We start from the raw sequence: 23179 nt of genomic DNA on the forward strand, positions 1-23179 counted from the left end.
AAGGTACACTACCCACAAGAACAAGAAAAACAGTAGAAAAAGCTTGGCATATCTGGGTGTGGTGGGGATGGAATTTTGTGCACATGTGCAGAGAAAAAGCCAAAAAGGAAGTTGCCTTATCTTGTTTTCTCCTTTGACATTTACTATTCCAATGTAAACATTTAATCTCATTTCCTAGTTGATCACAATGTAATTATCAACATCCATCTCATAGTTTGTGTAAATATTTATGTACAATACATTGGTTTTTATACAGAAGGAAACAAGCAACCCTTTTGGTTGTAGTTGTACCTTCTAGTAAGCTGCTTTGGAGGTAAAGGCTGCATCAGATTCATGTTCCTTGCCACCATCTAATTTGGCCTAGAGGCTATCGTTTCTAATTTATTTGAAAACTATTTTGCAGCAATAAGATTACTATTATTCTGGCTTGCTGAAGGTGGCAAATTCAATTCAACTTGCTTTGAGACCTTATTCTCAGGCTTAGCGAAAGTCCTAGAAAATGGATTCTGTTGTTGATGAACAACACTAGCAGGGGTACTTAGTTTTGCTTTGGGAGATGCAAAGGATGGGGGCTTTCCTTCTAAGGTTGACCCATTTGGAGGACGAAACAAAGATGAATTCCCTTCTAAAATAGGCCGACTAACAGGGTGCACCTTAGTAGGAACAGGGGTCTTAAAAGCCATATCATCTTTTTGTAGATCAGCTATAGATTGGGATTTTGTAAACAGAGAATATTCTTTCTGGTTCCTATTTGTTTATATTCTAAATTGAATTGAATTTAGAGTAATTGATTTAGGGGGTGTAAATGTAAAAAATTAAAACTGTAAGAATTTGGGGGTGTAACTGTCATAATTGAAAACTATTAGGGGTGAAACGAAAAATTAAAACCTGGAGAGAGAAAAAACAGGTACCCACGGGTCCACCCGTACCCGTATAGGGTAGGGTATGGGTCCAATATTTTGGACCCATATTGGGCCCGTAAAGACCCGGTCCACCCACCCGTTTTGCCAAGTCTAGAGAAACCACAATCAATCAAAGATTAGACGATACTAATTGAAGTTAACTAGCCTTAAGCCTTAAATTATATTTTGGCTTTTGAAACTGATTTTTTACACTTGATTTCTGAAATCTATCCAACAGAATAAGGATAGAATCCTTAAGATCTGGACGCACTCATTCAAGCAGAATGACGTTCCGCCATTCAAGTTGGTTTGTCGATTGTCTAATGCATTCTTAGGAAACTACGATACAACTTTTACCATTGCATTAATAATAATCAACTGAAAATCTCCAAGCAAAAGGAGTTAATGTTCCTTCAGTAATAATAACCGTCAATCATGGTGTAGATACATTCCTAACTCTTCTATCTTCTGACAGGTGGTGATGATTTTTTTATTTTTGATACCAAGAATATGTTAAGAACTTCTCTACTGTTGGATAAATTCACCATTGTTCTGTATAATAACTAATGCTTTCTGAGGCATAGGCACAGTGATGGAGATTATAGAGAAGAAAATCACAAAAGAAAGAGAGAAATTTGAAGAACAGGAAAAACGATAAAAATTGAAAATAAAAAACAATCTAGAACAAAATTAAAGAAGGTGTAATTATCAATTCGTAAAAGGATATTTTCTCTCTTAGTTAAGGTTTAAGCTAAGAAAGAAACAAAACAAACCCAACTATGATGCTAAATACAGAAATAGACTCAATCAGTTTGGGTTAATTTTCCTCTCACCAATTCAATTAAATCAAACTATAATAAAAAAATCATTATTTTTTCTTTTGCAAAATTAGCAATTTCTTTCATCTTCCTCATCTCCTCCTTAAGAGAAACCCATATTTTTATCTCTAGTCAATCACCTACGCTACAAGGCTTCTCAGTTTCCAGGGGATTTTGAGGTGGCGAGATTCAGCGAGGAGATGCGGAGTTGGAGCAGTGAGGGTGATTGTGGAAACGAAGGTAGTTTTTGAAAATTAACCCCTTTACCTTATGTTGAAGATTTTCTTGAATTAAAGAACAACACTAAGGAACATAGAAGGAAAGTATAGAGCATAAACACGAAAAAAACTGGGATTTTTATAATGAGAAGTTTGGTACGGAGAGAAACCTTTTGTAGTTAGAGTGCTCAAAACGCACCGTATAGGAGATTTCTAATATTACAAACTAACTCAGTTCAGTTCTCAAAACTTACAAATACACTCTTTTCCTAACATTTCCCTTAAGCTAAACCACGTTACATTACACCCTTTGTCTAAAATTTCCCCTTAAGCTGGACCACTTGTACACCACCTGTGCTGCACATTCCCTGCAAGCTGACCACTTCCAATGCAAACTGCACCAATACCATTCAATTCCATCAAAACTAAGCTGCACCAATTCCATTCAATTCCATTCAGAACTAACTGCACCACTTCCATTCAGAACTACTTCATCTCTTTCTTACATCCATCTCAATTTTTACTCTTAACAGATTACAATGAAAAAAAAAAAAAACAGATCAACATAATGCTGCAATTGTGTAGTCTGCCAGCCTGCACACTTTACTTGAAACTACTGCAGTCTGCACATTTTACTTCCATTCAGAATTACTTAAACTCCTACTTACAATCATCTCAATTCTACTCTTTACAGATTACAGAAAACAGAACAACTACTGCTTCAGTCATGTATTTTGCCAGTCTACACACACAACTCTGCAACTACTGTAGTCTGCACATTACTTGATCAATCAGACAGTAATTCAGAAAGTTCAGCTGCAACACACAGTTTTGGTCTAATAAACAAACCTTGAGCTAGGAAGAGCTTTAGTAAGAATGTCAGCTATCTATATTTAGTAGCTATTTATTGGACATTTAATTTTTTTATTTGCAACAAGTTCCCTCACATAATGGACATCAATCTCAATGTGCTTTGTCCTTGCATGGAAAATAGGTTTGAGGACAAGCACCAGCACTCATCTTATCACACCAATAACAGTTGTTTTTATGTGAATATCAAGTTCTTTAACAAATTCTGGACCAAAACTACTTCAATTGCAGCTTGGCTAAGAGACCTATACTCTGCCTCTGTTGATGACAAAGAAACAACCTTTTGTTTCCTTTAGCCATTGGATTGATTACCACCAAGAAAAACACTACAACCACTAGTGGATTTTCTGTCAATTGGCCCTGCCCAGTCAGCATCAGCAAAGGCTTCTACAGTAAATGGTTTCCTTTTGTGAAGAGAATCCCATGGGATAAAGTACCTTTAACATACCTCAACACTTTTGCAGGCTGTCTAGTGAGTTGTAGTAGGATTCTCAAGAATTGACTTAGTTTATTCACTGAGAAGCCAAATCATCTAGAACAAAGTCAAATATTGCAATCCCCCAATGATACTCCTGTAAAGAGAAGGCTGATTAATTGCTCACTGTCTTCTTTTCCAAGTTTTAAACCAGTGGCCATGGGGGTAGAACATGGTTTAAGATCCTCCATACCAGCTTTACACAAAAGCTCCTAGGCATACTTGGTTTGTGTAAGCAGTAAACCAGAAGATTTCTTTTAACCTCAAAACCAGAAAATATTGAACTTCTCCCAAAGTTTTTAGAGCAAACTTGCTGTTAAGATCTATAAGCTGGAATAAGATGACTATCATTTCCTGTCACCAAGATATCATCACATATTCTAGAAGATACATCACTTGGATTCTCTCTTGTAAAAGAACAAACTAATACTGCGGTAGTGTTAACAATCCCTATTCTAATATGCATTTTTCAGTTTATGAACCAAGCTCTTGGAGCTTGCTTAAGACCTAGAGGCCTTATGTAATTTGCACACCAGCCTTGAATTAAAGAACAAGAGGCAGGAGAGAAACCTTCACGGCAACTAAAACTTTCTCTAATAGCTCCCCATTCAGATGCGTTATTTACATCAATTGTTGAATTTGCCAACCTTGATGGACAGCCAAAGAAATCATAATTCGAATTGTTGCAGCCTTCACAACTGGAGAAAAATGTCAAAGTAGTCCAGTCTAGGTGTCTGTTGAAAGCCTTTGGCTACCAGCCTGACTTTGTATTTTTGCAGAGTCCCATCTGAGTTTAACTTGGTCCTGAAAACCCATTTACTTCCAACTATATGCATACCTTCTTCATAAGGTACTAATTCCCAAGTCTGATTCTTCAAAAGAGCTGGTATTCACTCTCCATAGCCTGCTTCCATTCAGGCATAAGTGAAGCTTCAGTTACAGTTTTTGGTTCACTAGAATGGTATTCGTGGTCAATAAAGCCTGATAAGTAAAATCAGATCAGCTTTAGCTTTTGCAGAGTAACCGCCTTAGCTCTAGTATCATAGGGTGAGTATTTGTGGATGTTGGGCTGTACAAGGTATAAAGCTTCCTGGTGACTATCAGGATCAGTAGAGGTGATAGGATGGTCACATTCTTGATTAGTGAACTCTCAGGAAAGCTGGATAGAGTGTGAGTAGAGGAGCTAGATGTAGATCTATTTGAGGCCTGAATAGTGGTGGGACTACATGGTTGGACTAGGTTGTGTGCTACTCTTGCTGATGGTAAGTCAGGAGTATCATTCGATGTGAGCTCAAATGAGGCTGTGCTAAGATCAATTCTTGAAGATAATATTGTTGTTCTAGGATCAATTCTTGAAGATAATACAGAGGTAGGAATGCACCAGGATTATCAAGAGAAGACTGAACAGAATTGTCACTATTTATTTAGAATTTTCAGATTCATTCTTCTCATTCTTGAATGGAAAATCTGTTCATTAAATTTCACCTGCTGAGCAATATATAATCGACCACAAGATTAGGCACAAATAACCTTATGGGAAGACTGTATCCAGAAAAACACACTTTCTGTATGATATGACAGTTTGTGTCTTTGATTGGCCTAGATATGGATAGCAACTACATCCAAAAACTTTAAATTAGTATACTTAGGCTCTTTGAAAACAAAGTGTATATGGTGACTCAACTCAAGAGGTGCTGAAGGTACCTATTCAGAAAGGTTGTTGTGCAAAAGCTGACCACCAATTTTAAAGGCATAGTGGCATGAGCCAAGAGTGACAACCCTATTCTGTGATGGACCTATGTTTTCGCTCTACTCTTCCATTTTGTTGGTGAAGGTAAGGACAGGATGTCTAAACATGATTCCATTTTCCTGAAGATAACTTGAAAAGGACCTAAACTTTCCACAAACTTATGAAATTGCACAAAAACAGTATATGCTTCAGACTTGAGTTTCAAAGGACATATCCATGTGTATCTACTAAAATCATCAACAAAAATCACATAGTATCTATACCCTTCTCTAGACATAACGGGGTTGGTCCCCACAGATCAGAATACACCAATTCTAATAGACAACTACTCTTGAGATGAGATAGGAAAACTACATTGCTTCAATTTTCCAAATTGCAAGCCTCACAAAAGGAACTTTTATTCTAGCAGTAGATTGTTTTACATGCAACTTATTCAAAACATACTGAAGAGTTTTAACATTTGGATGTCCTAATCGGGCATGCCACAACAATGCAGAATCTAAAGGTACATTATTAGTCTTAACATCAAATTCCCATGAACAACATTAGTAATACTATCTAAGTAAACATTAGCTTCATGAACCACATTCCCAGTTACATGATGTGAAGCAGAAGGAATGGATTATGCATAAGAGAGACATTGCTTGATAATTCCAGTTGATACAGGCCACCTTTCACTGAGCCTTGCAACAAGACACTTGTTGCTCTTATCCTTTACCAGGCAATGATCAGAATGAAATTCAACTATGAATTATTATCCTTGGTATTTGAGAAATACTAACTAGATTCTTTGCAATTTCGGAACACAATATATTCTTAGTTGAAGTACTATGTGAGGCATGTGAAGGAACAAGTAACTACCTGTGTGAGTGATAGGAATAGCATCCCCATTGCCTACTTGAACTTTAGAGTTCCCTGATAACTAGACTTGTGCATCAGATTGGAGCATCTGCTGTCATGTGGTTAGATGCTCCAGAATCCATATACCAAGACTGATCATGTACAGTTTGTGGAGTAGCTACAGCTTGGTAGAAGTGCCTGCGGATGACAGTATTCCAGTTTCAGCCTTGGTAGGATTAGCTCCAACTACTCCTACAGTGGTAGGTTGAGGTTGTGGACTCATTCTCTGTCTATAATCAGGAGTTTGAAAGTTTGCAATAGGATATTGAGGCATCTGTGATCCTACGGTAGCTGTAATCATGTAAGCCCAGAACGAGTTATGGAAGCCATTATTGGGATGCAAGCCAGTGTTAGGAAACAACTGACCAGCAAACAATGCTTGAACAGAGCCTCAGGAACACCAGCAAGGTTAGTCTGAGAGGATACAGAAGGATTATAAGTAGAGGCCTGAACTGAGTGATTGTGGTTGAAACCCTGAAAATCTTGATCAAATATATGGTAGCATTGCAGGGCAGAGTGACCCATTGCCACAACCTGATAGATCAATTTGGCTTGAAGTAGCCTCGGCCTCTCCCTTTTCCTCTCATCATATTGTTATTAAATTGATTAAAACCAGTAGGCATAAACTGAGAACCATTTGGATAAGACACCTGTTAGTACACTTCCTGAATATCCAGCATTACCAAGATCAAAACCCCAAAGACAGCTTGTGAAGGTACATTGGCTGAGACATTTTGTCCTTGTTGAAAGATCATTTCAGGGGACTGACTATTAGTATCCTGGTTTCAACATATGTGAGGCATGTTGAAAACCAGCTCCTGAATTTTGTGAAGTTACAGAGTCAATAGGTCCTTGTTTGTGAGCATTGCATAACTTAACTGTCATGAAAGCTTAACAGAGCATTGTTCTGTCTTTCAAGCTCATTTCATGCTTATGTAACACGAATTGAGCTTCTTGAAGAGTTGCAGTACTACTATAAATGTCAATTTGCAACCACAACATCGTATTCAGGACCTAGACCATCTAATATGTACACAGCAACTCTTCATCACAATTTGACTCCACTTGCTGTTAGCTCATCACCTAATTCTTTCATCTTCAAAATATAGTCATTAATACTCAAAGACTCTTTCTTAGTAGTATGTATAGATTTCTTAAGTGCAATGTTCTTGCTTTTGAGAAAGACTGAAATGAAGTTCTAAGGTATTCCAGATCTCATAGGCACTAGTACACTTCAACATTTCTAAACATGGACTCTAATATAGCCGAGAATAGCCAACTTACTAGATTGGTTTGTCTTTTTCCAAATGAAATACCTAGGTTTGGTTTCTTAGTCAACTCATTTGATTCTCCTAATTTATCAAAATGAAACATAGGAGGACATAGATTCTCACCAATAACAAATCCATCAAGATCGTGAGATATCAATGCTGGAAGAATTTGCGATCGCCAGTAGCTAATTCTTCTCCGATAGCTTCACTAAGCTCCGGAAGTGTTGAGTGAAGAGCTGAACTCAGCACGTTTGTGCTCCGATCTTGTTCAATCTCTGGTCTTGAGTTGAATTTGACAGTTCAGGACTCGATTAGCCATGGACGTTGGTCTACAGCTCTGATCCAGGAAGATTTTTCTTGAATTAAAGAAACAAACTAAGGAACAGTAGAGAGAAAAGTATCAGACATAAACACGAAAAAAACTGGGAATTTTTATTAAGTGAGAATTTGTTACAGGAGAGAAACACTTTTGTAGTTAGAGTGCTCAAAACGCACCGTATAGGAGTTTCTAATATTACAACTAACTCAGTTCAGTTCTCAAAACTTACAAATACACTCTTTTCCTAACACCTTTCAACAACGATTTCTTTTCAGAAGGACGAGTTATTGAAGCTTGAGTATCATTACTTTTTTTTCTTTTTTTTCTGTTAAGAGATTATCTCTTGGTTTTTTTTTTTTTTTTTTTTTTTTCCATTACTTTCCTGTCAATTATGGAAGAAAGTATCTCTATACTTAATTTGTTTCCACAAAAACAATAATTCTATCGATTGAAACAGAGAATAGAAGGCCCCTAATGGCTAATTAATTAAACCAAAAACTCAATGCCATTTGGCCTGCAAAACCCAAGAATTGCCAGCCAGCGGAAGTTTTATAATCGTTATGAACCTTTCCAGCACAAATTTACTTTGACCTCAACCATAAACAAATGGACAATATGTTTGTGGAGCAAAAGGAAGGGTAGGCAAAGGACCAAGACTTGAAGAATCTTCCATTCTTATAAGACAAAACACCGATTTTAATAAACTTTCTGATAATTATGAAAATTGAACTTAAGATTGCAGGTTGCAATTATTTATCCATTGGGACAAATGGAGACAGCATAGAAGGACAAAACAGAAGAGATACCCTCCTCCCTCGTGACCCACATTAGACCTAGAAGGAAAACGCTTCTGAAATACTGTATCTTATGGACTTGGACATAGAGAGATCATTTGATTCGATTAATATAAAAGGTTCCAGCAGTTGTAGATAGAATATTAACTGGAGAAGAACATAAATTTAACAGAAGAGACAGCAAGTTTGGTCATTTAGCCATGAGCCAACCAGGTGTACTCGTTATCATAGTTCTTTGCTTGTTCTTTCATGTCAAAGCCCAAAACAATTCAAACTCTGACCCCAACAATATCCTCCATCCTCTCCAGCCAAATCTTGTGGCGGTCATTGGTGTCTTCTCTGTAGTGTTTTCTTTATTACTTTTGATAGTTGCCTACGCAAAATTTTGTCCATTAAACCCATTTCATTTCATTAGCCATATTAGTAATAATAATAATAATGCCCATCAGCAAACTCAAACTTTCGAAGAACTTATTCGATCATCGTCTAGATCTTCCGGAATTGATAGAGCAGTGATCGAGTCACTCCCTTTTTTCAGATTTTCTTCGCTAAAGGGATCGAAAGAAGGCCTTGAGTGTGCAGTTTGCATATCAAGATTTGAAGATAGTGAAATTCTAAGATTATTGCCCAAGTGCAGGCATGCATTTCATGTCAAATGCATTGACCAGTGGCTAGAAAGCCACTCTAGCTGTCCTCTCTGCAGGTACAAGTTTGATATGAGAGACCTCAGGAGCTTCTCTTACTCAAACAGTTTTAGATTCTCGGGAAACCCTTCAAATCTAACAGATGATCCGAATCTTGAGTTTATTGTCCAGAGAGAGCAAGACCGTCAAGCCTCTTCTAGGTTCAACATCGGAAACAGCTTTAGAAATACCGACAAAGGTAAGAAAGAAGAAGAGTTGCTTATTCAAGAGGTCAATAGGAATCACCAAAAACTCTTGCATAAGTTCAACCACAAAATCATTGTCTCCGATGTTGTTATTAAGAACCGATGGAGTGATGTTAATGCTTCAGACTTATTGTTCTTGAACTCCGAGATGCTTCGTGCTGTATCAAGCAATAGGATCTCTCGTTCCAATTCAACAAGTGGAAGATTTCATTGTGATTTATCCATGAATGAAAATAGGGTAAAGATTAGGGAGGATATAGAGATTAAGAGATTATATGAGTCCAGGTTCGGTGGAATTGAAACAAACAATTCAGTTTCATCTTCAAGCTTTCTTTCTACTTCATATAATGAGGCAAATTCATCAGAAGTGTTGAATGCTAGAGAGAAGAGATCAATGTCTGAGATCATCAACTTTGCAAGGTTCAGAGATTTCAGTTTAAGACACAAATTTAGAGAAGCTTCACCTGGAAGTAGTGGGAGAAAAGAGGAGAGAATAAGAAGACTTTGGTTGCCAATAGTGCAGCGAACAGTTCAATGGTTTGCAGGTGGAGAAAGAAACTTACAGGAATTGGACAAAAAAAGGCATGATTTAAACGTGTGAATTTTACACTCATAATCACTCCACAAGGTCAGGTAATTGTATAATTTGGATATGTAGCTTGTAAATCTTCTTGCTTAAAGAAAATTCCAGAGTTGTTAAATCTTATCCTATCATTAATATCAGAGGAAAGATGAATTTAAACTCTATATGGATTTTCTGGTTCATGCCTGCCTGGTCAATGTAAACTTCATTAAAAAGAGGTCCCTCAAAATAAAAGGCAAAATTTGTTGCTTTCACCAGCATTAGTATAATTGTATTTGGCAGTTTTGTTTCGATTTTTCTATTGTATAAGCTATTACACAATTTTTAAAAAGATTAAACTACAATTTCCCTGTCTTCACCCTCTCGTCTCATCCCAGAAAGAATCCAGAAATCAATTTTATACTATATGATTTTGTTCTAGAGCTTGAATTTTTTGACCGAGTTTATTTTGAGTTTCCAGCACATTGAGAAGTGACCGTTTATCATCCTAAGTCTTCTCTCATTTTGTTATGCTTAAAAAGTCACGCTAATATCAGTTCAATAAGTGTCTAAAAGATAAATTGTACTTCCTGTCAAGCCCATACTGCCTCAAAGATATCTTATACCAACCCTATCTCATTTTAAGAGAAGAACAGATGAGAGTTGTCCATGTGTCAAGGTAACTTGCAAAACACTAAATACATTGACCTCAGAGGTGTATAAATTGATATTTCTCTTCATAAAAAGGGAAGGTTGGACTGATGAGAGCTAGACATAGATTTGAGCTTCATTATTTCTTCTGTAAACAAAGCTTTTCTCCATCCTTGTATGCCTTACGGGCAATATCATAGAAATAGCCAAAGAATAATACAATAACAGTGAATATAAGATTCGCTTTAAATATCCGAACCACTTTAAAAACCTCTCTTGCCAATCTTCTATTTATGTTTCTGCAACATATATATTCTCAGCACCATATTCAAATCTCATGGATCTATCACGTATAATTTCTAAGACTCTCTTAGCACTTTACGCATGCGAGTCGTTGGTGTCCAAAATCAAACATCAACACATTTATTCAATAGATCTTCTGCATGTATTTAGATATGAAGTCTGCTTTCGTTTGTTTATCCCGAGAATAAACAAAATGATATGCACTATCACAGTCTCACTCTAAACAAACAGAGTTACTCTGTTTCTCAAATAAATCATTGCCTTTCCCTCTGCTAATGTAAACAACTGTCTGAAAAAGGTTTTTATATTAGCAAATATTTAAAAGCAGAATCAAAATCAATAGAAGAGACAGTGTTAGGTCACAGATTCATTGTTAATTACCAAAAACTGGCATGGATATTTGTCTCAGAAGAAACGGCCCTGATTACTAAATTCTGATTACCCTCTCATCAACTGAATGAGAGAGTAGCTAGTAATGACTAAATAATGCCACTGCCTCAACTGGATTATAGAATTATAAATGCGCCTTATTATTAGCTACAAATCTACCTTTACAAATAGGACGCTTATTCTGCACATCGTAAACCTACTAGAATATGCGGATCAAGTACAAATTAAATCATACTGCAGAACTGGAAACGCTAACACATATGCAGGGCTGCACTATCAAAGGACTCACAATAGTACACGGAAGTGCCCAAACTTTCATCTAGTAATAACTGATATCTGTGATCCCAATTTTCCTGATGCTACAGAACATATATATCTAATACAGATGATAACCTCCTTGATCAGAGCTATCAAGGTCGGAGTTACTGGTAGATTCGCGACTGCCTTTCTTCATCGTCCGCATCTCTTCAACCCGACTAACACTACTATTGGGGCTTCCATTTTTGTCTTTCCTTTTCCTCCATTCCCATTTTCTAAGCCAATGTCTCGCCAACAATACCCCCAGTCCCATAAAAATGACCAATGTGCACCCTCCACCTACAGCAATCAATGTCACCAACACCCCTGCCATCCCTTTCTCATGTGGCAAAATCGTCCATATGGAAGCCATATAAGCTGCAGCCATAAATGAAACCGACACCCACATCAATTTATGTGTAACCATCAATAATTTCATCATGGATTTTCTCCGGAAAGGAATGATGCTTACTAGGAAAATGACTATGCCTAGGGACAGGAATAATGCCACAATGTTGCAAACCATGAAGACCTTAAAAGAAGTTTGTCTTCCCCTTATGCACTTCCCAGTAGTTTGGTTAAATCCCCCTGGAGGGTTTATGCCAGCCGCAAATGTAACAGTTGCTATTAAAACCGCCACAACCGTGATTGTATTGCGCGCATTGCGTAGACCCTCGTTTTGTAGCTCAATCTGCTTTTCTCGGCGACGACGATGACGATGGCGCTGATGTCGGGTTGGAGATTCAGGAGCTTTTTTCGGCCTCAAAGGTGGTGTGTATGGATAGTTATCTTGTATGGGTTGAATTTCTTGTGACATCGGTGGCAACTGGTCACACCTCTTAGCGCCTGCTTCTTGTAATGCAGGTAAAATCGTAAGGACACCAGAATTAGTTGCATCGCATTCAACAACATCAAGAGCGGTGTATCCCTTGCGGTTTATTGCGTTTACATTAACGCCAAGCTTCAGTATGTAGATGACCATCTAACCTCGAAACAAAGACATAGAAGAGGCCACAAAACATAACATATTTCAGCTATAAAATTTGGCAGCAGAATCTCCAGTGAAATAACATTAAAACGCTTGTAGAATGATGTCAGAGTATTTAATTCCTAAAAGAATATGAATTGAAGAAATATGCAAGGAACTTACAGTAGAAAGCTTTCCAGCAGTTGCTAAATGCAAGATAGTGTTGCCATCGTTATCTGGCATGTTAACAAGTTTCGTGATGTTTAGAGTCTCCATCAGGAACTTAACCGCTTCATACTGATTATTCTTTACTCCAAGGTGTAGAACCGTCTCTCCAGAAATGGTTCTCATCTCAGCTGACTCAAGACTGGTTGAGAGTATTTCATCAATAATATTTATACGGCCTTTGATAGCAGCCAAGTGGAGTGGTGTTCGACCTTCATTGTCTTGTAAAGAAGAGAGGTCAGGGTCTACCTTTAGAAGCTCCCTGGTTATGTCTAGGTGGCCTTTGCCGCAAGAAATGTGCAAAGGTGTGCCCCCATTCAAGTTCTTTTGCCACGCCAATTGTGGCCGCGCCGTTAGAAGCTCTTTCACAATGTCTGCGACATGTAGAAAAATTCTAAAAATCCGGCTAATTCTATCATTTAGAGCAGGCAACAAAAAATTGACCGTCCTATAATAACCGCAATTAAAGGAATACAATAATTAAAATTGATTCTAACATCTATTAATTAAGTTAATTAATGATAGTACTTGGTCAACGTTTAGCGTCCAGTCACGTATTAATGATCAGATGAACCACTGCGAATTAGTTACCTGTATGCCCTGCCCAAGCTGCAGCATGAAGACAAGTAGTGGAGCTATCCATCTCGAACATCAACAACCATGGATACCCCAAAAGCTGCTTCACCACATCAAGCTTTCCTCTCTCGCATGCCATAAACAGCACGCTCTCATTGTTTTTGTTTACCTTATAAACAACCATAGGATCACTCTCCACCAACAACCTCACAATGTTTAGTCTCCCTTCTCTGCATGCTTCATGCAGCGGAGTCTCCAATTTTTCGTTCTCAGCCGACACCATCTCCGGCCACAACTTCAAAATCTCTGATGCCAACTCCTCATGCCCAAAACGGGCTGTTAAGTGTAGGATTGTTTTTAAAGATTGTGGAAGTGTTTGTTTTGCTGTATCTTCAAAATGCTCTTCTTGAAGGATACTAAGAAAGGTTTTTACATCTCCTCTGAGAATGGTATCATAGAGGCGTCTGTCCATGTTTGGAGATAGGTGAGGGAGGGAATAATAGTTGGGGTACTAGAAATACGGGTTGTTGACGAGATAATAAATAATGAGGCAGGAGGCCTTGTTTTCCACAAACTGAAGGCGCCATGAAATTTCTCTATGATTGCTCGTAGACTTCTTTTTCTTCGTAAAACAATTTTTTATTTTTTTTATTTTTTTTTTTTGTGAATCTCTCTTGGTCTTACAATTAACAGTCAACGCTTTACAGACAAAGGGTTGTATACCTAACAGAATACATACATTACCACATTTCAGGTTAATTTGATGACTCAATTATACTACTGAGTTAACGTACATTCACACTAAGTTCAATTCTGGTGTTGGGTTACACCATACATTTAACACTGATCATCCACTTTTGGTACACAGTATGTATTTTATATTATTTACATTACACTGTCTTTACACCACTGATCAGCGACCATTTTAATGTTTTCCTCCTTTCCCATTTCCATTATTGCATATTCTTTCTCGCTATTCTAGTATGAATATCATGGTTTTAAAACCGTAGTTCCAATCGAAAATTGGTCTCTAATTTAGTCTACTAAATGGATAAAACTTGTTTTAACAATGAGATTAGATTAATCCAAGGTTAAATCAATGGGAACAATGTCGAACCACAGTTCAACTGTCAGGTTAGAGAATCGGTAGCTAAACCGGGTTAATAAAATGCAATTTCAAATGATGGCATACTGACATCAACATTTTTATTAATTATTATAGTTTTAAAATTTTATTTCGTAGCATGATGTCATCTGTCTGATCTGCCAGTTGCATAGATCGGACCATCCGACCTAAGGAATGGCCCGTTGACCGAGTTATGGCCCAGTCCGTGTATGAAAACATTGATGAATATATGATGACTGCATAAATTTTTGCACGTTTGCAATTTATAAATCAAGACAGATTGTGGGAAAGCTTAAGGTGATCCATTACTGTTGGAAGTCAATAATTTTTCTATATCTGTTTTTCGGAATAGAATCTGTTATATGTATAATTTGATATGACAGTCCTCTTTACTTCTCAGGCTAGGCTAGCTAGTTTTTAGTTCTTTTTTTGTTTTAATAAGCACTTTTCCCCTTGAATTTAATATGATTTTAACGAGAAACATCTGGAAACCGAGTAATAAGGTGATAAAAAAGTCAAAGAAGAGCAGCTGATATATGTGGATATCACGGAATTGGATTACGCCATTCATGACCTCATAAATTTTTGGCATCAGTAAAACAGTATAAACTTATTCCAAGCATCCATCTGTTTCGCACAATTATATGGTTAATAATAACACCACGCTGCCAAACAGCAGAAAGGGCACACCAACAACATGAACGGAATAGAGATAAATACGATAACAGAATAATAGTAAAACAAATTACAGATAATAAATAAAAAAATAAGATTAATTTAACCTAATTTATCCGATATAAATTACGTCTAGTTGAGTCAATATTATTGTAATATTTTCTCACCTCTCTTGTTTACAATGAATGAATTATCCTATAATTGTTATCGCATTCATAACAAAAAAAAATATATTTATATACTAGATTTAAAATGACAAAACCTAGTTTTATAAGAATTTTTATTCTTAAACCCAAACACAAACCCAATAAGGAATTAATGATTTAAACAAATCTTACCGCGGTTATACATGGAAAAGACCCAAACTGCCTAAAGGCTCGGGGGTGTTGCCCCCACGACCCCACCCCGCTCACCAGGCAGCGAGACCCCCGAATGCGTCTGCGTAACCCGTTAATACTGAAGTAATCAACAACTCTAACACAACCAAATGTCATGCATTCAGTTTAGACCCTAAAGACGCGGTGTTATATACAGTAGAACATTTCTATAGTGATATTCTATATAGGAATATCCTCCATGTAATTATAAAAAATTATGATCCCAATTTAGGCCAGTTATAAATAAGAATAAATTTCACATTGTAATAAATTATAATTTTTTATAAGTTTCGTCTTAAGAAACTTGCCTCTACATAGTAATAATTATGTGTATATTGCAAAAAATATATGCTATGTTATATTAAATGTTTAAGATAAAATACAATATTTATCTAAAGTTGTTTGGGACAATTATTTATGTTTTAGAGTTCTTATCACATCTTTTATCTTACGGGTACGTAATAAGTTGTCAGCATGGATGTCTTCTTGTTAAAACTATAATATTTCTAGCTCTTTTAAAACTATAATATTTCTAGCTCTCAAGAATGTTTAGAGCTTCTTGACATGAAACTTTTGGTATTTCCATACTATCATCAACAAGATTATCTCATTCCTCTTCTTGTCTAATTCTAGTAATGATTTATTTTTCAGTTAACGCATACATGACTTATTACTCATTTGGATGATTGAGAAATAAATTAATATTTATTTGATTAGTATAGTGAAATTGTCGAATCTGATCACTCAATTTAGTAATGACTCTTTGATGTTGATTTTCAAACTATCCTAATGTTACTAAAACAATGAATTGAAATCATAATACTACTAAGACACGAATTAAAAAATAAGAAATTAATGAATACAATAATTTTTTAAATCAAAATAATATTCTTGTAACTACACCTCTATTAAGTTATAACCTCCTCATAATAATAAATTTGGTTAGTCCCAATATTATGATTATAGAGAGGTTCTACTGTATATATGATTCATATTCCACAAGGATGAGGACCTTTCTTTTTCTTGGAAATGTTTGGTGGATTTCGTTTGTAATTTTATAAGTAGATGTGAATGCTTGGGGATTTTATTGAGACCCCAACAAAGTGGTTGTCTTTCTTAATCAAATGTAATTGCTGCATACAACCAGTCAAACCTAACAGCTAGCCCATTTTTATTACCTTTACAATTACTGGTGTCCCTACTTCCTACTACGCGCCCAAAGCCATATCAATTCTATACTTATTGCCATAACCACCGGCTTCAATGGCTCTCCCCCCTTGCTTTACAATATAATTGTTCCTCAGTCATATACAGGAACCCATAAGGTTTTTTCTCTAAACACAATTATTATAAGACAGCAGAGAAGTTGAATCCTTACCTAACAATAACTCCAGATACTTGCAATGCATTGGTGAAGAATGAAATAAAATTTATGCATGTGCATATATAAATGGCGGTCCCTTGTAGAATATATAGTTTGAGTATCATTACTAGATATTCATAAAGCTGGGTTCTTAGTTTGAGGCAAGATTCTAGGTACCATTTTCAACTTAATCAGTAGTAGGTTCATTGCTGTAGTGGCTTGGTTCATGATTCATGCCGCCATTTAAGAGGTGGAAGTGAAACATCATGGAAAGAGAGCCAACTAGCAAATGTTTAAGAGGTTCTCATTGCTCGTTAAGTAAGTGGTTATATTATGGGGTTTATCCTCAATTATTGTTGGACTCTCTCTGTGCCATTTACTTGAGCCCTCGTAAGATTGGGTAATATATAATTTGTAAGAACAAGTTTAATTGCTAAAACACATTCATAATTTATATTCATTGAAAACAAGATGAAAAATTTATGACATTAATATTGTTAAGTTTTCCCAAATTTGCAATTTGAAGTGTTTGTGCTCATCATAGATTCTGAAGTATGACGTGTATATAAGAAGTTAAGAGATGAAAAAAATATGGTGGGAAGTAGTATCATGGTCTGTGTAATACAACTAACTTATATTATGATATCTAGCTACTAATGAATTTATGCCAACCATAGCTTTCACTTGGCGTACTGTCCTTTAATGGCAAATAACAACAGCTCAATCACTTCTTAATTGCTCTACATCACAACTCGCCCCAACCGCATCAATGCCTTCTCAAACCTATAATTCTAGCTCTCTAATATATATATACATATCTCAATTCTCTACCCCCAATAGATCACTCTTCATATAATCCTCTCAACGCAGTTCCATTTTCTTTTATCTTTCACATCTCATTCATGCCATGGAATTTTATGGCAAGAAAACTCTCTTTAGCTTCATGGATGAAGAAAGAAACCCAATACAATCACCGACTAATCTTACCATCAAAACACATGAAGATATGTCTGACCAAGACCTCCAATTTAGCCCTCCAAGGGCTTCTAGCCCTCGTCACTCCACTGTTGTCACGCTATTGCCACCACCTAGCCCAGAATCGCCATGGACACTCTCTCCTCTCCAAACTCCATCTCCTTCTATCCTTTACACCTGCATTGCCTCCCTTCATCGCCATGAAGGCAATATCTACTCCATATCAGTCTCAAAAGGAATAGTCTTCACTGGCTCAGATAGTAAGCGTATTCGTGCATGGAGGCAGCCAGACTGCATGGAGCGCGGTTGCATCAAATCAAGTTCAGGTGAAATCCGAGCCATTTTAGCTCATGGTAATATGCTTTTCACCGCACATAGAGATTGCAAAATTCGAGTTTGGAGCTTCATAGCACCAGACACTACTTTTCGGACCAAAAAGATTTCAACCATGCCCAGGAGAAGCTCATTTCTTTCATTCCCAAGAACAAACAGTCAACAACATAAAGATTGTGTATCTTGCATGGCTTATTACCATGCGGAGGGGCTTTTGTATACGGGTTCGTATGACAGAACAGTTAAGGCTTGGAGGGTTTTGGATAAAAAATGTGTTGACTCATTTGTGGCGCATGAAAGCAATATAAATGGAGTAGTGGTGAACCAAGATGATGGATGTGTCTTCACTTGCTCGTCTGATGGGTCAGTCAAAATATGGAGGAGAGTATATAGAGAAAACTCTCATACACTCACCATGACATTGAAATTCCAACAATCACCGGTAAACGCCTTAGCCTTAAGCTCATCATTCAGCAATTGCTTTCTATATTCAGGTTCTTCTGATGGTACCATAAATTTTTGGGAGAAAGAAAAGATGTCAGGTAGGTTTAACCATGGTGGGTTCTTACAAGGCCATCGATTTGCTGTTTTCTGCTTAGTGGCTATAGAGACGTTGATATTTAGTGGCTCAGAGGATACGACCATTAGGGTGTGGAGAAGAGAAGAAGGAAGTTGTTTTCATGAGTGTTTGGCTGTGTTAGACGGGCATAGAGGGCCTGTGAGATGTTTGGCTGCTTGTTTGGAGATGACAAAAGTAGTGATGGGGTATTTGGTATATAGCGCAAGTTTGGATAAATCTTTTAAGGTATGGAGAGTTAAAGTTATGCCTGAAGAAAAAACGTGCTTAGATTATTCGGATCGTAATGACTCAAAGACGAAGATGGAGTATGAGATGAGTCCTGTGTTGTCTCCTTCATGGGTAGACAGGAAGATTAGAAGTAATTATTTTCAATAAAATTAATACATTAGCAGACATTTTTAATTTCTCTTTGTTAGATGTTGTAGAAACAAGTGCAAGTAATAGCCCAAATAAATCCATATGGTTTTGTTTGCTATACATAACAGTGAATACTGATGACTTCTGTACTGTGTTTTGGATATACGTATACGTTACACCACAATCCTAGATAGCGATGGAGTTTGCAATTAACCCTCAAACTTTTTATAGTAGATAATATCATGAATGTACAATTTAAGTTGGCATAACTTCCCAACTACTCACTGGGTAAGTGGGTTAGCCCTTAAATTTGTAAGGTGAGAATCTGCTGCAAACTTGAATTATCATTTACCCGGTTAGATCCAATCCAATTAAGTAAACTCACCAAGAAACTACTTCCTTCACATGGTCATCAGATTCTGGATGGTCTGGTACAGGTACAGGCCAAATTAATAAATGGTCTAACTTTACGTAATTAATAACCTTTTTGTTTTTTGTTTTGCTATCTTGGTTGGATATATGAAGCACACATCACATGATCACATAAAATTAATCCTCAAATTATTTATAGTACAAGGAAAGGAAACCACAGCTAAGAAACAGAAACAAACTTGGTACATTTAGCGAGAGAGATTGCTAATAACATGCATCAATACACGTCATAATTTAAAAAGTTGACTCCTCGTAGGGAATAGGAACATAGGATCTGATGATGAAGAAATTCTCATAGATAAACCCAGCAAGCCCACCTCCAATGAGGGGTCCAACCCAGTAAACCCAATGGTCGGTCCAGTCACCGCTGACCAAAGCAGGACCAAAGGAGCGGGCTGGGTTCATGGAGGCCCCTGAGAATGCTCCACCAGCTAGGATGTTGGCTCCCACTACAAACCCAGTCAGCGTTGGGCCCAGCCCATCAATAGATCCCTTCTTGGGGTCCACAATTGTTGCATATTCGGTGAATAACAAAGAGAATGTAAGGATGATCCCCCATATCACTCCCTGAAGGTAACCCACGCCACTCGCAAGTGAATGTACTGGTGTAGTCTGCACCAACATAAAGAAGAAAATGCCATTTGAAATTATGCATATAACGACAAAATATTATATAAAAAACCACGAGGTTCCAGGTCACTCTTTGCCTCTTTGGTACAATAATGTGGTTTAAATTGTTTCTTTTTAGATTATATATTTTTATAATCTGATAAAAAAAAACAACCTAATAATTAGTTGGGAGATAGAAAAGAAGAACATGATTTATAATATTCCAGTTCAAGGAATTTTTTTTTTTTTTTTTTTTATCCAATGATGTTCGGATTAGTTTACGTGCACCTCAACTACTCTTCCAGAGTCCTAAAGTTAACAGGTAGGTAAGTCTGTAGTGAATACTTCTGATTAGTAGTTATAGGGATTTAAACTCAAGACTTCTTGAGTAATACACCCAAGAATCTCAAACGAACCGTCAAACTATCTAAAAATAGTTATTTCAAGGTCAATTAACTATCGGATTAATCTTAATTTTCAGTTTTCACAAAGTTAATGTCAAACCTCTTTTTAGATAATAGTTGGACTTACCATTCCTCCAGTGAGATAATTGAGAAGAAAACATGCTGCTGAAGACGCTAGCAATTGGTCTATCCAATAAAGGAAGGATCGGAATAAAGTGATGTGACCGCCGGCAAAGAGGCCAAGAGTGACAGCAGGGTTAAGATGACCGCCGGATATGTGGCCAGCAGAGATCATGTGTCACAGCCACAGCAAACAACCCCACGAGGCCACTCCCATCTGAATACTTGTCTGTTCATCCTACCACGTTAAAACTCAACACTCACAGCTCACATGAAGAACCTTAAAAATCTTCTAAGTAATAGTCAAAATATATACACACACAACAACAACAAAGCCAATGATCCAGGAATGCAAGCAAGTATAGAAAAATATTAGTTTTAAGAAGATCAAAGTAAAAATGAAGATTTGCAAGTCTATATATAAATATACCAGCAGCCATGGAAGATCCAACCCCGGCAAACACAAAGAGGAAGGTTGTAATGAACTCAACAACTAGGGCTTTGATGCAGTCGGGCTGGGTGGCTTCACTGTGACTTCCTAAAGCGAGTTTCGCCATTAAGAATAATCACCGGAGAATGAGAGATTCTTTATACAGGGGATAAGCTAGCTAGGTAGCTATATGTTATGAATGCAACAAAGGAACATTGCGATGATATATAAGCATTTGTATGTAGTATTGACATTGTTTTACATGTTACCATGTTCAGTTTGAGATCCAAATTACGTGGATACCCTGTTTGCAGTTCACTTCATTTGGAATTTAATTTATAAATACAGTTGAACCAAAAATAATATTATTGCATTTTTCCCTTTAATACTCAATATTATCTTAAGCTTATATTTATATATATATATAAGCTCCGTACATAAATATAGCCATATACAATGAATATACAGTTATGCTTTTGTTGTCTAAAACGTCATTAATTAATTAATCATGTAATCTATTAATTAGTTATTTCCAAATTAATTTCTTATCAAAGTCATGTTGATTAATTCAAAATGATCTCATATAACCAACTCGTAATAGACAAATGCTTATTGGCTTATTTTAATTCCGAAAATTTAAAATTTAAAATATTACTTAAACACCAAAACTAATTAAAAAAAATCCCGACTATTGACTAATTATAAAATAAGAAAGTAAAATTTAACTAAATTAAAACTTCCTAAATCAACTAAACTCCTAATTAAAATAGAAAACTACTTGAATTCATAATATGAAACCCTAAATAAATAAGAAAATCAAATAAAGAAAGAGAAACAAAATTAAATCCTAATTTTAACACCATTTTCATTACATCATACTCTCCCCCTTAAAAATAAACTCATCCTCGAGTTTCACTCTAGTGGGTGATACTTGAGGTAGAGTCATAACTCCTCCTTTGGAGCAAATAAATATCCTTTGTCATTTATCTTCCTAGGAGAGTTGTCATGCACTGTAGTCTTCAAGTCGAAATTGAATGTCGTCATCCATGTTTCATCCTTTTGATCCTTGACTTGAATGTGTTCTTCTTACTCAAGCTTCTCCTTTAGGTCAGCTTGCTTTTGCTTTTGTTCAATCTTCTCAATTTGTAACATCTCATGATCTTCGTTGGCTTTAAGAATTTCTTTAGGAAGTGCTTTATGCTTCTTGTCTTCTTCCATAACCGGTGGGCATGTAGTTTCTGAAGAAGAATTCTTTTTTTAATTCTTAATTGTGATTCTACATCAAAGGCTAATTGAAGAACATCAAGCAATGTGCTGTCAGGTTGTAAATCAATTTGAGCTCGTATGTTTACATTCCCTTAAAGAATCTTAAAGCTACTCTATATGGATGTTCATTATAATCAAGGTGGAGTAACAACCGTCGATATTCAACAATATATTTTTGGACAGATCTCTAACCCTGATGGCATCTCTGATACTGCTGGAACAAGATCCACTCATAATCAAGAGGAAGAAAATCCCTTTGTCACAACTGTTTCATCCTGTACTAGGTTTTAACTAGTGCTTTCCCCTCGCAAAATCTTATGGATTGTAATCTCTTCCACCATGCAGAAGCTCCGCCCTTCAATCTACATGCAACAAGTCTCACCCTTATTCCTTCTGAAATCTCCATAAATTCAAAAAACTTGTCTATTTCCGCAATCCAATCTAGAAAGTCTTCAATATTTAAATTACCATTAAAGCAAGGAATATCTACCATTAATTTGAATTCGCTGGTATCTCTATCCCCACAGTCACTTCATCCATATCCAGCGTGCCTCCCAAAATCTGCAAAGTAATCATCTTTTTCGTCTGAATCTTCCATGTAGACTTGTTGTCTATGCTTGTTTGCAAAAACTAGTCTGCCAATAGGCTTTTCGGCCGTGAGCCACATCATCTCTAGTACATTGCCTCTCGTCATTCCGATTTATGTTCGCATCTTCGCTTAGAGCATCAAGTCGATCTGCAATTTCTTCAAAGCGTCATTCCAAACGCTGGAATCTAAGATCTATTCATTGCTCCAAAGCTATCAACACCATCCCTTGTGAGATCTCAGCTCCTTGATCTTTGCCATGAGAACCGCCGCCTCCTGTAACTTCACCACCTTCCGTTAGATCAGACAAATTTTGCCTGCTCTGATACCAATTGATGCAACGAGTTAGCGTAATAAAACAAGGCTAGC

The 23179-nt window shown here is 36.6% G+C and overlaps 4 protein-coding genes across 5 annotated transcripts; 2 read left to right on the plus strand and 2 right to left on the minus strand.

The window, feature by feature from the left end:
* The first annotated feature begins 8481 nt into the window (after positions 1 to 8481).
* On the plus strand, positions 8482 to 10014 carry LOC116116216 (E3 ubiquitin-protein ligase ATL42-like). Its single transcript, XM_031402313.1, has one exon. The coding sequence runs from the start codon at positions 8518 to 8520 to the stop codon at positions 9805 to 9807; it is 1290 nt and encodes a 429-aa protein (XP_031258173.1). The 5' UTR covers positions 8482 to 8517; the 3' UTR covers positions 9808 to 10014.
* Positions 10015 to 11008: 994 nt separating this feature from the next.
* On the minus strand, positions 11009 to 13732 carry LOC116116202 (ankyrin repeat-containing protein At5g02620-like). 2 transcript variants are annotated; one of them, XM_031402304.1, is made up of 4 exons: positions 13193 to 13732; positions 12560 to 12975; positions 11882 to 12391; positions 11581 to 11787 (listed from the first exon to the last, which is right to left on the minus strand). In XM_031402304.1, exons 1-4 carry the CDS (start codon positions 13647 to 13649, stop codon positions 11725 to 11727), a joined length of 1446 nt encoding a protein of 481 aa, XP_031258164.1. In that variant the 5' UTR covers positions 13650 to 13732; the 3' UTR covers positions 11581 to 11724. The 2 variants fall into 2 exon arrangements, with proteins under 2 accessions (XP_031258163.1, XP_031258164.1); XM_031402303.1 differs by having other exon boundaries at positions 11009 to 12391; positions 13193 to 13730.
* Positions 13733 to 18127: 4395 nt separating this feature from the next.
* Positions 18128 to 18981, plus strand: LOC116116204 (protein JINGUBANG-like). The gene has a single exon (XM_031402306.1). It carries the CDS (start codon positions 18142 to 18144, stop codon positions 18979 to 18981), a length of 840 nt encoding a protein of 279 aa, XP_031258166.1. The 5' UTR covers positions 18128 to 18141.
* Positions 18982 to 19474: 493 nt separating this feature from the next.
* On the minus strand, positions 19475 to 21110 carry LOC116116206 (aquaporin TIP4-1-like). The gene is given in 4 exon segments (XM_031402308.1): positions 19475 to 20007; positions 20536 to 20701; positions 20703 to 20745; positions 20959 to 21110. Coding segments are annotated over 4 exon segments (714 nt in total). The 5' UTR covers positions 21086 to 21110; the 3' UTR covers positions 19475 to 19629.
* Positions 21111 to 23179: the final 2069 nt, after the last annotated feature.

Source organism: Pistacia vera, unplaced genomic scaffold (assembly GCF_008641045.1).
Source record: "Pistacia vera cultivar Batoury unplaced genomic scaffold, PisVer_v2 Contig765, whole genome shotgun sequence".
Taxonomy (NCBI): domain Eukaryota; kingdom Viridiplantae; phylum Streptophyta; class Magnoliopsida; order Sapindales; family Anacardiaceae; genus Pistacia; species Pistacia vera.

Bases quoted from the DNA above. Each gene is read 5' to 3' on its own strand.
- LOC116116216 (XM_031402313.1), top strand. From the start codon at position 8,518: ATGAGCCAACCAGGTGTACTCGTTATCATAGTTCTTTGCTTGTTCTTT.
- LOC116116202 (XM_031402303.1), bottom strand. From the start codon at position 13,649: ATGGACAGACGCCTCTATGATACCATTCTCAGAGGAGATGTAAAAACC. The intron at 12,976-13,192 runs GTAACTAATTCG...TACATGTCGCAG, and splicing joins AGCTTGGGCAGGGCATACAG to ACATTGTGAAAGAGCTTCTA. The intron at 12,392-12,559 runs GTAAGTTCCTTG...TTTCGAGGTTAG, and splicing joins CTGCTGGAAAGCTTTCTACT to ATGGTCATCTACATACTGAA.
- LOC116116204 (XM_031402306.1), top strand. From the start codon at position 18,142: ATGCCCAGGAGAAGCTCATTTCTTTCATTCCCAAGAACAAACAGTCAA.